The following is a 17,366-nucleotide window of genomic DNA, read 5'->3' on the forward strand; positions in this document are numbered from 1 at the left end:
GCCAATTAACCTACACATCTGCACATCTTTGGGATGTGGGAGGAAACCAGATCACCGAGAGGAAACCCACATGGTCACAGGACAAACATGCAAACTTCACACCGAGGGGGGCACCTGAGGACAGGATTGAACCAATTCTGATACTGTGAGGCAGCAGCTCTACCAGTGCGACACGGTGTTGCCGCTCAACTACTTACAGGCTATCCTTTGGTATCTTCAGGACTGTTACTGAAATAGATCTACATCTGGGAATGTGTCAGCAACTTCAGAAGGGAGAATTTTTTAAAGTAAACGTGCAGAAAGAAAAAATAGCCAACGGCGTCACAATTAGTTTGCATTTATCCTTTTAATTTCAGGGTGCTCCGGGGCTCGCTGGCCGGGATGGAAGTCCTGGAGTTGATGGCATGAAGGTAACAATAAGAATGAAACTACACAGCCTATTCACATATCAGTATGTTCTCTACACATACATTTAGGTTAGCACATGATTCGCAGTGCAGATAACAGTGAGGCTATTATTCAATTTCAGGTCAGGTTAGATGTTTCATCACTGAAGTGCCAAGTATGGTTCAAAATTGCTGTTTTCATGTAATTGAAATTAATTAAACTTATCATCAATGTCTCATATTCATTTTGATCCAAATACAAATTTAATGTTATGCTAGGCCAAGTGGGACCCGTTGGGTCCTGTTCCCTCAACACGCTGTTGCAGTGGGGGGAGGGGGGGGGCTGCGGTGTCACATACACACTAACCATCCCCCACACACACACACACACAGAAAGAGGGGGTAGAGAGAGGGGGGGGGGTGGGAGAGAGAGAGAGAGTGGAGAGAGAGAGAGGGGGGGAGAGAGAGAGGGGGAGAGGGGGGGAGGGGGGTAGGGGGGGGGGAGGAGAGGAGGGGGGGGAGGAGAGGGGGGGGGGGTTGGGGGGGGGGGTGGAAGAGATGCTGGCAGGGAGAAAGAGGAGGGGGGGAGGATGATGAGGGGGGGGGGGGGGGGAGGAGGGGTGGGAGTGAGAGAGAGGCCCGGGGGGAGACAGACAGGCCCAAGAGGGACGAGAGAGAGGGGCCTGTGGTTAGAGAGAGGCTCAGGGGGAAAGAGAGAGGCCCGGGGGGGAGAGAAGAAGAAGCTCGGGGAAGAGAGAAAGGCCCTGTGGGAGAGAGAGGAAGAGATGCCTGGTGGGAGAGAGAGAGAGAGGGGTCCGGAGGGAGAGGGGAGAGAGAGGCCCAGGGGGAGAGAGAGAGAGAGGGGGGGGGGGGGGAGAGAGGGGGGGGGGGGGGGAGAGAGAGAGAGAGAGAGAGAGAGAGGGAGAGGGGGGGGGGGGGAGAGAGGGGGGGGGGGGTGGGAGAGAGAGAGAGAGTCTAGTACAGCGCCCGACTTGCTCGTTCTGCACTCGCAACACGTGCTGCAGTCTTCAGCTATGATCTTTGGTCTTCAGTTGATGGCCAGACCTTTGAACTACGGGGGGAGGAGGGAGCGGTGGAGGTGACGTCAGTCGCAACGCGAGCAGATGGCAGGCAGGCAGATCCATTGTCACATCATCAGCGAAAAAAACAGGCATTTTAAATTCAAAGTTGGATCGGATTTATGAACATTTTATTAATAACTCAAGAAATAAAGCACAACATTTTCAGGTAAGCCGATTTCGGACTCCAGGGGGTAAATCTCTACCAGAATATGTAAAAAATGTTCCCGTTTGCGCGCCGTTTTTTCAAGTAGATGTGATCACACACAAACAAATAAATACACATACTCACACACACATCCACATCCAAGATCAGAGTTTTATTGTTATATAAGGATAAGATTAAGTGTTAATGACAGCCAAATGTTTTAGTCACACCAGCACTGAAAATTAACAGTTCGGGCAATGAAGCTTGTTCCTTCAGTTTCTGATTGTTGTTGTGTACAATTAGTATTTTCACTTTTCCCATTTCTCACTTTGTCTTAATCCATTCTTTCTTTCCTATTTTTTGTTGGTGTTTTGACATTGATTTCATTGTTAAAATCGCAGCTCTTCGACCATATGTGGCTGAGGGGAGACACCATTGCATTTCAAGCTGGTTTAGTGCAGATTTTCAAAGCAAAGATGAAATCAGTTGATATTTCCAACAGCACAAATATGAGATGAAGATGCCACAGAACTATGTCCTTTCTAGCATGCAATGGAAGATTATGATTTAATATTTGAAATGAAGCAGAAAATGCAGAGTACTGAGATAGATGCCACCTTAATATTTTTAAAAAAGTGAAATTACTTCATGGCTGGCCTTCCAATAGCTGTTGCAGTGTAATATTGGTCCTTTCAGTTAATTTTCATGGTGATAGCAGAGGCCGTAATGTGCAAGGACCAAATCATCAATACTCTGTTGATTGCTGGACATTTAATGTCTCATTCAAACACACTACTTAACCCACATGGGAAAGGTTTTTTTTTGCAGGTACTTGATAATTCATCCACAAGGAAGGTCCATCTCTAAAATAACAGGATGCTTCTTCTGCTCCAAGTAGACCGGGTCTAGAGAAGAAAAAATAAAGAGTCAGGATTGATGAAATAAGTTGGATATTTGTTTGTGTTGGTTTTGAGGGAACAGATTGAAGTTATTAAAATTTGATTCATCTCTTTTTGAGGGGATTTAGGCTTTGTATAATATGGTCCGACTTTTGCTGCCTCTGATTTTGTTGGCTCAGCTTGGGTCTTGGATCACCAGGATGTGGTGAGGAGAAGGAAGCTGGGAGCATTTATTGAGGAATTGAATCTCCATCTTATTGTACTCTTGATTATTCATGCAATAAGAGATGTTTGCTAGTTAATTTATGGCTATTGAGATGATATGGGAAGATTTGGTGTACATATGATGGATATGTTGAGAAGACAAGATGATGTTGGATAGAGACGGATGCAGAGGACATGAAATTTAAACTGTATGCTGAATGTGAAGCAAAGGACAAGCAGAGTGCATTGGAATGGAAAATGAAACAATGGTGGATGCAAGTTCAAAATACAAGAGAAGGCATGGGTGTTAGTATGTTTCTGTGTGGACAGTAAAGGAAGGTGGGTTTCATAAAATGAGGAAAGCTGTAACAATTTGCTTTGCGATTAAGGCAATGGAATTGAAAGCAATAGTAGCAGTGATTTTCTTTTTAAAGTTTGAGGTGTTCTTAAAAGAGGTGGAGTATGAAGGAATGAGAAATTTGACTTTGGTTTGTAAACAATGTCAATAAACATTGTGTAACTGCAGTTGCTGGTTTAAACTGAAGATAGACACAAAAAGCCAAAGTAACTCAGTGGGACAGGCAGCATCTCTGGAGAGAAGGAATGGATGATGTTTTGGGTCGAGACCCTTCTTCAGACATGAACATTGGTTGTACTGGCTTCAATTAACCAAACATGTGGTACAATGAGATATTGTTATGCTCTTAAGCATTTTTCCCTGTGAACCAAAGGTGAATTTCTCTCTCGTATTTTCTTTTCTCATTCATGGGATGTGTGCATCACTGGAAAAAAGGAACATTCATTGGCCGTTCCCATTTGCTGTTGAATAACTGCTGTAGGGACGACAGATGGCACAATGGGCGAAGTGTTCGGCTGGTGACCGGAAGGTAGCTGGTTCGAATCCCGCTTGGAGTGCATACTGTCGTTGTGTCCTTGGGGCAAGACACTTCACCCACCTTTGCCTGTGTGTAAATGTAATGTAATTATGTGAAGCACTTTGGGGTCAATGCAAGTTGACTAAAAATGTGCTATATAAATAAGATTATTATTATTATTATTATTGAATAAGCAGTAACAGTGATGGAGGAACTGGGGTTTCTCACGGCCTCAATTCAGATTGCTTTGCCTTGTGCTGTTAACTTTTGCAATTGTTGCATTCTCCTATTTTTCTAGCTCTAGCGGAACATGAAAGAAAGTTGGAGCAGCCTTTCTACTCGCCCAATTCCAAAATATATATTCAATTATTTGCACCAGTTTAAAAATAATTCAAGGACAAGAAGTGGAAGCGGGAATGCAACAGGGAGCAAGGAAACTTCTGATCAATGTTGCGAGTCACATAGCTAACTTGCTGGGGGGCATTTGATGGGATAGCACTTCTGCTCCTCTCAGGTGGCTTGTTGAATGATGTGGCTCATCAGGTACCATGGGCACATTTAAAACAGTTCAATCCTACTGAGGTAAAGGGTGTTAATGTTCCCATAAATTCTTATGCTTTTATGTTATAAATGTAGGGTGATGCTGGAATACCAGGCCAAATGGGAGAAACTGGAATTCGAGGTTTACCTGTAAGTGATTTAGCTGAAAGACTTGTCCAACCCTAGTCATTCCTTCTTCTACCTGCTCCTGTTGGGCAGAAGATAGAGAAGCTAGAAAGATTGCGCAACCATACTTAGCAACGGCTTCATCCCCTCTGTATCAGGCTTCTGAACGAGCCTACCATGAGCTAGGGTATTGGCTGATTCACATCTAACCCACTGCAGACATTGGACCTTGTCTATGGAACCAGTGCACTCCAATGCTGAGAGCCATATTCTGCACTCTGTATCTTTGCCTATGCTTTACTTATTATACTTGCATTTGACTTAAATATATGGTGTTTTCTGGTATTTTCTAATCTGATTGGATAGCATGCAAAACAAAGCTTTTCACTCTACCTAAACGTCAACTTGCAATAATAAAAAAGTTCCAGGAGCAAATTTTAAACCAATTTATTTACATCACCAAAGCAATTCCCTGTGTAAATTCTTTGCTCATCTTGAACCGATGATGGCACCTATGAAGTAATTATTTCTTTGAAATGTTTAAGATATATTTGAGAAACATGGTTAAATTTGTATCGGTCACTAACACTTTAGAAGATAACATAACTAAGATTAGTAGTTGAGGAGAGGTGACCATTTCTGAATTAGAGGCAAGTACAAATTCTGAAAACATTTGTGGTAAATTTTAACGTTAATTTATTGTTTGTTTGAATTTCCTGCAAAACATATGAGCATTAATAGTTAATGCCTCAAATCAGATGATTTTAAGTTTAGCAATAAATGTGGTCAACATGATTATTCACCATGCTAGTTTATTGGTTGCGGGATAATAATAGCTTTATTTTGTAGTTAATCCAGCGGGAATAGTTGGTAATATTATCTGTGTGTTTTTTGAAGGGATTACATGGATCACCAGGACAGAAAGGTCACGCCGGGGAAAAGGTAATTGGTTTATTTTTTCTCATTGAGAAATAACATAAAGGTTGTAGTGATATAATCTCCCAAATAATGGCAGTCCCAGAGCAAGGAATAACAAAATATAATTTGCTTGATCTGCTCAGCAAATTCATCAGATTCTGAAAAATAAAAATAAAGTTCTGAAACTGCCAACGATCTATAGCGAGTCCATCAGCTTTCGGGTTCACTTCTTAAGGAATGAATTTGGACCAAATTTGGAGGAATTCAGCAGGCCAGGCAGCATCTGTGGACCGAAAAAGTCAGCCACATTTTTAGTTTAGACCGTTCTTCAGGCTAATGGAGTACAAGGGAGAAAGCTGGGAATGTGAATTGAGGGGAAGGCATGGGCAAAACAGACGATAAGTAGATTCAGGTGAGGAGGGGTGATTTGCAGATGGGTGGAGATAGTAACCATGGCTAGAGGTGAACTAGAGACAAAAGGCTACAGATATGAAATCTGTTAAGAAAGATGGGGACTGAACTGTATAACTCAAGGAAGGGATAGTGGATGGAAAGGAATGGGGTGGAGCTGGACAAAAGACAAATGGGGGATTTGAAGCAAGGGGTTGAGAAATGAAATGATAGAGGGGATGTATGGCATTGGATGATGGGGGTGGTGGGAGTGGAAAGAAACATGCTTGGAGAAATGTGGAAGAGTAAAAAGACACAAAGTGCTGGAGTAACTCAGCGGGTCAGGCAGAACATCTCTGGAGAACATGGATAGGTGGGACTTTTCGCCAGACTGATTGTGGTGGGAGTGAGCTGTAAGAGAGGTGGAGGTGGGACAAAGCCTGGCAAAGGATAGGTGGATACAGATGAGGTGGTTTATTGGCAGATGGTTGGACAAAGGCCAAAGATGAGAAGACAAGAAGTGTGAGATAAGGATAGAAGATGCACAACATGTATAGCCAGAGGAAGGGACAGTCATATTGTTCTTAACATCCAGAATGTTAGATTACCTGGGATCCAGGGTGAGATAACAAAATATATATAAAATTGGTTTGGTGGTAGGAGGCTGAAGGTGATAGTGGGGATTGCTTTTCAGATTGGAGACCTTCAATAGATAGATAGATAGATAGATCCTTTATTGTCATTCAGACCTTTCGGTCTGAACAAAATTATGTTAGTGTAGTGTACCACAAGGATTTGTGCTGAGTCCTTTATTCTCTGAAATTCATATTAATAATGTAAATGGAGAAATGTGGAAGAAAATGTAGGGGCCAAAGTTACTAAATTTGTAGATAACACCAACATTGATGGCACAGTGGACAGAGAAAACAGTGGTCTGAGGTTACAACAGGATCTAGGAAAAAATGCAAAAGTGGGCATTTTGCAAAGTTTTGCAAAGCGATGCATTTTGCGAAGTTCCAAGTGAATGGCAGAGCCCCAGATAATGTTCTTGAACAATAGGACCTTAGAGATCAAGAATAATTTACTGAAAGTGACTTCACAGGTGGTCAGAATGGTAAGGAAGGCACATAGTGTGCATGCCTTCATTAGCCGAGACATTGATTATAAGAGTTGGGATGTCATGTTATAGTTGTACTAATTGTTGGTTCAGCTACATTTTGAGTATTGTGTGCAGTACTGATCACCATACTGTAGGAAGGATTTGATGAAGCTAGAGAGGGTACAGAAAATATTCACAGGAATGTTGCTTGGACTGGAGGGCTTGAGCTATGAGAAGAGATTGGTTAGCATGGGACTGCTTTGCATTGAGAATAGGAGGCTGAGGGGTGATCTTGCAGAGGTTTGTAGAATTATGAGTGGTCGAGAGGTGGAATTCCAGGGGGGCCTGTAAGTAGTTTTTTCGAGCCAGTCTTTTTTCCCTAGATTGGGGATCCAAATCCAGGGGTCAGAGTTTTAAGGTGAGAGGGGAAAGATTTAAAGATGATCTGAGTACCATGTTTTACTAGAAAGAGAATGGATGATATATGGAACATGCTGCCAGACGCAAACATAGCAGTGCATAGAATTAAAATTGGACATTTGGACAGGTACACGGATAGGAAAGATTTAGGATATGGCTCAAACATAGGCACAGATTAACACACATAGGCATTTTAGCCAGCATGAAGAGTTGGGCTTAGGGACTGTTCCATGCTATATGTCAATGAGGTTTTGTTGCAACTGTTCAGTGTGAAGCCACACCTGCAATGCCGTACACAGTTTTTATACCCTTACCTAATAAAGGATGTGACAACAATCCAAATCAGACTATGTCCTGGAATGAAAAGGTTGTTTAATCAAGGGAGACCAGGCCGTTTGCATCAGCATTCCTTGCAGTTTAGAAGAATGAGGGGTGACTTTGTTCAAAAGTATACTGTAAGACCCTAAAGGGCTTTACAGGGGAAATGGTGAGTTGATTTCACTCGAGGTGGGTCAGGAACAAAGGGACATCACTACAAGTGACTGGCCATTTAAAACTGTGTTGTGTAGAAATGTCTTCTCAGAGGGTAGTGAACCCTTGGAACCCTCTGTCTCCATGGCCAGATCATTAGTGATCTTTGAGATGGAGGCAGAGGAATATTTGAAAGATTGAGGAATTGAAGGTGGTAAGGAACTACCACAGAAGAGTGGTTGAGACCAGCGCAGATTAGCTATAACCATATGGAATTGCTGAGGCCATTGAGGCTTACCCCTCTCCTGTTTTCTTGTGTTCACATGGTACTTTTGACGTTATACTCCTGCTTATGTATATAAATTGGCCTAATTTCAGGGGGATACTGGTGAGGTGGGATCGATGGGACCTCTTGGAATTCCAGGGGAGCCTGTAAGTAGTTTTTTCGACCAATAATATTTGCAGTTTGACACTCGGGTAGTAATTGTGATATTTATGTTAAAACATACTTTTCTACTTTGTGTTCAGGCAGTTTTCTTCCTGAATTAAAAAAAAGTTTTAATTAATTTATATTCAGCTCCTGCAAGTGGCCTTTCATTATGTATGAACCAAATGCAGACATATGGGATTAGCTCAGAAGGATATCATGGATGGCAGGGATGAGTTTGGCCAAAGGGCCTATTTTCATGCTGTATAACTCTATGACTATACATTGTAAGAAATGTTATAGAGGACAGTGAATAGAAGAATGTATTTTATTTCGGAGTCACGTGAGTGACTACGTGAAGAACCCCACCAGAACGCATGTGTGTCATATCTCTACACGCATTGCAACGAGTCACAGCAGGGGGAACGACGTTCCCTTAGTGGCAGAATTTGAAAGCCGGGAACAGCAGCAGGTAAGGAGACTATGCGTTCCTTCCACTTACCTTACAGGTGGAGACATGGACCAGATCCACGAAGGCTGCGGAAAAGCTGGCGGGGGAGAACCGCGGAGTTGCGGGCAGCCGGCAGCAGCAGCCAACGGCACGCCAATCTCCTGAAATGGGAACAAATCGACACCATGTGACAATCTGGCCAACACAATTTGGCAATGGTGTATCCAGAGAGATATTTGGATATCAGCTACCTACTTACCAGGTAAACTAAATTTAGTGGCAGACACCAGGTCACGCAAATTCAATGAAAACACTGAATGGATGTTGGATAAAAATGTATTTGCTGAAATTACAGCATGGTATGGAACACCAGATATCGATCTTTTCGCATCCAGGCTCAATCACCAGTTATCAAATTATGTTTCATGGGAACCAGACCTGGGGCAGAGGCAACAGATGCATTTTCGCTGTATTGGGGGGAAATTGTATATTTATGCATTCCCTCCTTTTTCCCTCCTTTCTGCCTCTTCAGTCGGGTATTAAGGAAAATACAGCAAGACTCTGTGCCTGGTATTTTGATAGTACCCGATTGGCCGACTCAACCATGGTTCCCGGTGATACTAGACATGGTATTAGAACCATGCATCACCATCCATCATAGACCTAATTTACTGGTCCATCTGGTAACAAAGGAAAGATCACCCACAGATCTATGAACATCCCGTCTGTTCTGGAATTCCTGGCAAGCCTCCATTATGATGAGAGGCTCAGTCATAGTGCCATCAACTGCGTCAGAAGTGCTCTGTCAACATACCTGTGGCAAGGAACAGAGCGGCATTCTGTTGGGACACACCCTGGTAACCAAACTCATGAGGGGCATTTTAATGTTAATCCCCCAAGAACCAGGTACTCCCAAATATGGGATGTGAGCATTGTACTGACCATCTTAAGAAACTGGTCTCCAGCTACAGCTCTGTCCCTACAGAAACTGACTATGAAAACAGTCATGCTGATGGCCTTGGTCACGGCACAAAGGGTCCAGTCACTACAGAACCTAAGGCTGGCCAACATGACTATTTCATCTGGAAATTTAAATTTTCACATCAATGAATTAGTCAAACAGAACCAACAGGAGTCAGCAGGCCTAAAAACAGAATTCAGGGCATACCCGACAGATGATCGTCTCTGTATTGTAACACACTTACTATTATATATGGAGTATACTAAGATCATCAGAGGTAAAGAAATGTCACTTTTAATCAGCTACGAACAGCCACTCAAAACAGTGACAGTCCAGACCATCTCTAGATGGCTAAGACAGGTCCTAATAAGGCTGGAGTAGACACTAGCATTTTAAATCTCACTCCACCAGGGCTGCCGCTACATCGGCAGCTTTAAAGTTGGGTGTTCCTATGGACCAAATCTTCCAGACAGCAGGATGGTCAACGGAGAAAACTTTCCAATGATTTTATAACAAACCAGTCATTAAACCTGGAACATTTGCAGAAACAATTTTAAGTTCTGTAATATAATTTACCCCATAAATAGAGGCTATAATTTGGTGTTAATATATTTATTGTTGGGTTTTCAATATCGTATTGATGTCTAATGATGTTAACACTATTCTCCCCATAATCAAGGCAGATGTGATGCATGGACTCTTTTCCACAGCATGAAATCACAGAGCTTTAAAATCTTCACATAGTCACTCAAGTGACTCCGAAGTAAAATAGTAAGATTAAACGAGAACTTACCAGTTTGAAGTTTGATCGTTATTTTTTGAGGAGCAACATTGAGGGATTACGTGCCCTCCGCTCCCACCCTTGATCATATACTCAACTGGTATCTCTTCTCTAATCTTACTATGTTTAATCATTACTGTTATCTGTGATTTCACACCGCTGCTTTGAAGAATGACACGCATGTGTCCTGGCGGGGTTCTTCACGTAATCCCTCAACGTTACTCCTCATAAAATAATGATCAAACTTCAAACTGGTAAGTTCTCGTTTAATCTTACTATTCTTTGTGGTTCTATGATTTTTATGATAACCTCAATACTCACTTTATTATAAACCAGACCAGACTTGATGAAAAGCCAGGATTCATGGCCACTATATGAAAAGCCAGGACTCATGGCTACTATATGAAAAGCCAGTCCACTATACAACATGAAATGAAAAGGAACAGAAAATGAATTAAAAGATGACCAAGTTCGATGATATCGATTTAAAGTCCTATGAATCATAGGAAGTAAGAAAGTCTCAGAAAAGTCAAGTGTTGTAAATGCTGAGTAGCGGTCAGGAACAAATGGGCATAAACACATGGATTGGCTATTTTGTGCTCAAGACAACATCCGCTACTTAATAGAACTATGGATGATCTGTGATTCAGTGCATATTTTTGTCCTGTATAAAAGAGTTATGCCTCATATATTTAGTGTATGATAATATACTGTAGTGGTTATTTGAAGTGGATGAATAGCACATAGTTCTTGATTGATGTGTGAGATGTATGGAAACATGGCAGCTGTGGAATTTGTGGATGTATCATGTATTTTAATGATGATGGTATTCCTAAGGGTGACCCAGGAACACCAGGACAAAGAGGAGACCAAGGTCCACGTGGCTCTCCTGTAAGTACTGCAATGGCCATTCCATTATTACTTCTTGCATTTGTTCCATGTGCACAATATACAATGAAAAATGTGTTATTATTTTCCAAGCACAATATGCAGAATATTTTGGAGGTTGAATCTTAGTGCTAATTTGCCTGATTGAAACTGAGCTAAAAGGAACATATCTCATAGTTAGCTTAATTCAGCCCAACAAATGGTGGATGAGCCACATTCAGTCTGAAATACAATGGGCTAATGAAGAGAAGGTATCCAATTATAAAGCTAGTAATGAGTATCTCATTCTGGAAACTCAGAACATAGAGCAGCAGGACCAATATGCTTGACCATGATGCCTCCACACACAAATAATCTAAGCATGAATGGACAAATTGCCTTTTGCATAATGTGCTAGAAGGTGGCTAATCGCTGTGCAACCCAGCTTTTGATAATTGTTCCACAAAGAAAATGGGGAAATTAATCAAGTGTGCGACATTTGGTCCATTTAGATAGATAGATATAAATATGCCATTTATTGTCACTATACATGTACAATGAGATTAAAAGCAGCTCGTACTCAGTGCATACATATAATTTAGTACAAAAAACAAATGAATTAAAAGTAGTTATGACTTTCGGAAAACAACTATTCCTGAGACTATTTGTCCTAGATTTGATGCACCTATAGTGCATTCCAGAGGGCAGCAGGTCGAACAGTCCAAACGCAGGATGGGAGCTGTCCTTGATGATATTCTTTGCCCTGCTAAGGCAGTGGGAGGTGTAAATATCCATCAGGGAGGGGAGAGGGCAACCAATGATCTTCTGTGCTGTCCTAGTTACCCTCTGAAGCCTCTCCCTGCCATGGTGCAGCTGCCGTACCATGCTGTAATGCAGTATGTCAGCAGGCTCTCGATGGACGAGCGGTAGAAGGTCAGCAGCAGGTTAGAGTCCAGATTGTGCTTCCGGAGAACCCTCAGGAAGTGCAGCCGCTGCTGAGCCTTCTTGATGACCACTGTCGTGTTGTCTGTCGAGGAGATATCAGCAGAGATAAGGACGCCGAGAAACCGGAAGGTGTTGACCCTCTCCACACACTCGCCGTTGATATGTAGGTGCTGTGTCTCCTGAAGTCGACAATGAGCTCTTTTGTTTTCCTGGTGTTCAGAGCCAGATTGTTTTCTGAGCACCAGGTTGTCAACTTCAGGACTTCCTCTCTGTAGGCTGCCTCGTCTCCCTTTGAAATAAGTCCGACTACAGTAGTGTCATCAGCAAATTTGACGATGTGGTTGTTGTTGTGGGCCGGACTAGTCAGGTGTAGAGACATTTAAAGCATCAGTGGAGCTAGCCTTATTTTAAACTATGTAGGAAAGAACTGCAGATGCTGGTTTAATTCGAAGGTAGACACAAAATTCCAGAGTAAAGAACCTGTCCCACGAGCATGCGACTCCATGCGGCAAGCGCGACCTAAAGGGCCTGTCCCACGAGCATGCAACTGCATGCGACAAGCGCGACCAAACCAGAAGCAGGGGCTGCGCAGAGGTCGAGTGAGTGACATGAAGTTCGAGCGAAGTCCGTGGGAAGTTCGCTCGTGACGTACGGCGTCGAGGAGGCTGCGGGCCGGCAAGCCGTTGCCGTGCAGAAATTTTGAACACAGTCAGTTTTTCCGAGCCCCGCGCTATTACAGGACGGAAACAGGCCATCTCGACCCTTGTTGGGATGTTGGGACCAGCTCCGCACAACTCCATACAGCTCTGGCGATCGAAGTGGGACCGATCCCACGAGGCCGTACAGCTCAAGCGCCCACGTTAGGTCGCGCTTGCCGCATGGAGTCGCATGCTCGTGGGACAGGCCCTTTACTCAGCGGGACAGGCAACATCTCTGGGGATAAAGGATAAAGGACAAAGGACATTTATTATCACATACACCAATTGGTGAAGTGAAATTTGACTTGCCATTGCAGCGCACCATTAAATATAAGACACCTCAAAGAATTTAACAATAAACATAAAAACATCCCCCCACAATGGTTCCTTCTGTGAGGGAAGGCAGCAAGTCCAGTCCTATCTCCTGTTCACCCATGGTCAGGCCTATTGAGGCCTCCGCAGTCGCCGCTACGGGAGCCCGATGCTTCAGGCCCTCTCTCCGGATGATGGAGCTCCGGCTTCGGAAGAACACTTTCAGGGGTTCAGAGTGTCTGGAGCGGCCGCTTCCTCACCGAAGTCGACGGGCCGCGCTGGTCTGAGCCCCGACACTGGCGCCCTCGGCGAGAGATCCCAGGCACTGTTAAAAGTTCAGCGCCGCCCGCGGCTGGACGCCCGCAGCCACAGCTCTCGGATGTTGGAGTCGGCGGTCTCAGCACTCCGGAGCTCACCGCATGGCGACCCGGGTAAGGCATTGCCTGCTCCGTGATGGTGCCGCTGCCGAAGCTGAAGTTTGGGCCGGTCCCGGCAGGAAACGCTGCTACAGTCCCGTTGGTAGGTCGCGAGGAAGGGGCAAAAATACGGCTCAGAGAAAAGCCGCATCTCAGACCCGGTAGGGACTGAGAAAAATAGTTTCCACCTCCCTCCCCTCCCCATCCCCCACATAAAAAGGCTAGAAGACCTCCAAAACAAACACTTTTAACTCACTAAAAATAAAAAAAGGGTGAAAGGACTAACAGCTGCTGGCAGGGCAGCCATACTCGACGGCGCCCCCTGTTGAACATGAAGAAGGAATGGGTGACGTTTCGGGTCAAGACCCTTCTTCAGACTTCTCTCCAGAGATGCTGCCTGTCCCGCTGAGTTACTCCAATATTTTGTGGTCAACTTATTTTAAACTAACTATGTTTATAGTGCGGTTATCTATCTTGCATCATTTACACTGTGTCAGGCCAAGAGCTGGAATCTTGTAGCATCTGGTCTTATTGCATTAGTGGGATTGTTAGTTACACGTATACAATAATGCAATGAAAATGAAATATTTTATCTGAGATTCACGATCACATTATCCTATTTTAAAGAACACTAGACCGTGAGACCTGCTGGGTCCCGTCCCCTCAACGTGCGGTTGCGAGGGGAGGTGGTGGCCTGCGGTGTCACACACACACTAACCAACCTCTCACACACACACTAACCACCCCATTAATATTATATTAATATTATTCATTCATTCCTTTTACCCCATGCCCCGCCCAATCCACTCACGCATAGCCCCCAACCCGCAGGTGCGGATAGAGAGCGAGGGGGATAGAGAGCGAGGGACACAGAGGCACAGAGAAGGACACAGAGAAGGACACAGAGGCACAGAGAGAGACACAGAGAGGGACACAGAGGCAACGAGAAGGACACAGAGAGGGACACGGAGGCACAGAGAGGGACACGGAGGCACAGAGAGGGTCAGAGAGGGACACGGAGGCACAGAGAGGAACACAGAGTGGGACATGGAGGCACAGAGAGGGACACGAAGGCACAGAGAGGGAAACAGAGGCATTGAGAGGGGCACAGAGAGGGACGCAGAGGCACAGAGAGGGACGCAGAGGCACAGAGAGGAACACAGATGCACAGTGAGGGACACAAAGAGGAACACGGAGGCACAGAGAGGGACACGGAGGCACAGAGAGGTACACAGTGAGGAAAACATAGAGGAACACAGAAAGGAACACAGAGAGGGACGCAGAGGCAGAGAGTGACACAGAGGCAGGGGAGCTTGCTGCCTTTTGGGGCTGGGGCTTCCGGGTGTCCGCTGCCTTTTGGAGCTAGTGTTTTTGATTTGTGGCGTCTTTTGAGCGGGCGGACGGTCAAAAGCAGCGGAGGGCCAACCGATTGTGGCTTCCGCGAGCGATAGCCCACCCACCCACGTAACAGATGATCATGTGGGGGAGACAGAGAGGAGGTCGTCCCCCGTGACGGCCAGAGATCACCAGGTTGGATTGGGATCACCAGCGAGGAAAAGGCATCACGATTCGCCGAGTCCCTGCGATCGATGGAGGAATCGCAGGTCTCCATTGACGGCCTCTCCTAGAGGGAGTAATGGCCACCACGGGCCACCTTACCACCACGCTGGCCCACGCCCGCGCGCCAATAACAACCACGCCGCCATGTTCTAGAACTTCAAGGAGCCAGGTGCAGCACGACCTGAGCAGCAGTTTAAAAATGCTAAGTGACATATTTAAAGAAGTAAAAGTTAAGAAACCAAGAAGTACAGAAGACATAACTTTTACTTCTTTAAATGTGTCACTTAGCGTTTTTAAGCTGCTGCTCAGTTATAGGATATATATATATACACACGTAAATAAACTGATAAAGTGCAATGGGCTATTAATGATCAGAGTTTTGTTTGAGTTGAGTTTAATAGCCTGATGGCTGTGGGGAATTAGCTATTCCTGAACCTGGATGTTGCAGATTTCAGGCTCCTTTATCTTCTACCTGAAGGCAGCGGGGAGATGAGTGAGTGGCCAGGATGGTGTGGGTCCTTGATGATGCTGGCAGCCTTTTTGAGGCAGCGACTGTGATAGATCCCCTCAATGGTAGGGAGGTCAGAGCCAATGATGGATTGGGCAGTGGTTACAACTTTTTGCAGTCTTTTCCGCTCCTGGACGCTCAAGTTGCCGAACCAAGCCACGATGCAACCGGTCAGCATGCTCTCTACTGTGCACCTGTAGAGGTTCGAGAGAGCCCTCCTTGACATACCGACTCTCTGTAATCTTCTCAGGAAGTAGTGGTCCTGATGTCATCAGCGGGACCATCTCAGTTATTTTCTAAGTTATTTGAGATTTGTGAACATTTTCATAAATAACTCGAGAAATAATGCATGAAATTTTCAGATAAGGTGATTTTTGATTTTACGGGATAAATCTCTACCAGAATATGTAAAGGTTTTACCATTAGCACGTTGTTTCTTCGAGTAGATGTGATCACACACAAACAGATAAATACACACACACATCCTGAGCTATAGTGTCTATCTAGTAACTCGATCTTTATATATATTGAATAAGGATCTCTGAGGAAAGAGCTCGTCAGGCAGCATCCCTGGAGAACATGGATAAGTAATATTTCGGGTCGGATTCCATCTTCAGAAATGTCTGAGGCATGAAGGCTTGCACACCTATTTAAGACGACAATTTCATAAATATAATTTTTTGCAGAGTTGGCACTGAACTATTTTTGGGAAATAATTTGATAATAAAATCAACGTTCACATCCATTTTTTTTTGTTGCCAGGCTCATCCGTTAACGCTTTAAATGTACCTAGTTTTGCACCACACTGAAAAGACATCTAATTTACAGACTGTACTTTGCAGTACTAACCAAAATGCTTTTTTTTGCAGGGAACTCCTGGAGAGGCTGGACTCATTGGACCTCCTGGTTTATCTGGACCTGCGGTGAGTAAAACTAGGCTTCAATGTACGTAATTATTAGCCAGTATATTAAGTTAAATTATAGTGAAATCTGCCCTATTGATCAGAACAATTCATATTCTATGAAGGTAGTCCGAATAAGAGATTGAGCCTCTTTGACTCTAATAGACCATAATGGAACATTGTTTGTAATGTTTTCCGCCATTTTTCGACAAAATATGAAAATATGCCTACCCATTGCCTCTGTGAAGCTATTTTTTACACGGTAATTCACCCAACTGACATAATTCCAGGTTTCGAGTCATATTTGTGGAATATAGTACACAGTGGGGGCACACAAGACTGCAAACATTGAAATTGGAGCAAAAATTGGAATCTGGAGCAAAAATAAGAGAGCTGCTGGAGGAAATGAGGCCAGGCATACAGGATGAAGGGATTTAGCCCAAATCGTTGACTCTCCATTTCCCTCCACAGATGTTGTCTTCTTCCAGCAGTTCTTCTTTTCACGTGGTATTACAGTGTTTTGATTATAACCCTGATCTCTAGTCTATATTAAGGAATTAAATATATATTTTTTAATTGCTGATTTCCATCCAAAATAGGGAACAAAAGGTGACTGTGGTCGACCAGGGCTTCAAGGACCTCATGGTTTTCCAGGGGGAAGAGGAGATAAGGTAAGACATTATTTAAATTATTTAAAATTATATGGTACATGTATTATTGAAGGACTATTGTCCTTGAAATATAGATTTTTCATGTTAAGGTAACGTGGAACGTTTTGAGTCATGCAGGTAACTAGATTAATGCTATAATTATACTTCTTTATTTAAGGATATGCAAATATTTTACTGCAATTAAAATGTCAGGGGGTATTAAATATTGAAATTGGGGTGCAATGATGAACGTATAAAATCTTAGTAAGACTAACTTGGAGGACTGTAGCATTTTAGGCAAATGGACCAAATATTTCAGGATATTGGTTTATA

The 17,366-nt window shown here is 43.8% G+C and overlaps 1 protein-coding gene across 1 annotated transcript in view; it reads left to right on the forward strand.

The window, feature by feature from the left end:
• Positions 1 to 17,366, forward strand: part of LOC129696034 (collagen alpha-1(IX) chain-like) — a 159,920-nt gene that overhangs the window by 122,682 nt on the left and 19,872 nt on the right. Inside the window, exons 24-30 of the mRNA XM_055633443.1 lie at positions 357 to 410; positions 4,228 to 4,281; positions 5,155 to 5,199; positions 7,934 to 7,987; positions 11,013 to 11,066; positions 16,351 to 16,404; positions 16,983 to 17,054. Coding sequence (XP_055489418.1) covers positions 357 to 410; positions 4,228 to 4,281; positions 5,155 to 5,199; positions 7,934 to 7,987; positions 11,013 to 11,066; positions 16,351 to 16,404; positions 16,983 to 17,054 — 387 coding nt within the window. The remainder of the gene's footprint in view (positions 1 to 356; positions 411 to 4,227; positions 4,282 to 5,154; positions 5,200 to 7,933; positions 7,988 to 11,012; positions 11,067 to 16,350; positions 16,405 to 16,982; positions 17,055 to 17,366) is intronic.

This window comes from Leucoraja erinacea, chromosome 4 (genome assembly GCF_028641065.1).
Source record: "Leucoraja erinacea ecotype New England chromosome 4, Leri_hhj_1, whole genome shotgun sequence".
Taxonomy (NCBI): Eukaryota; Metazoa; Chordata; class Chondrichthyes; order Rajiformes; family Rajidae; genus Leucoraja; species Leucoraja erinaceus.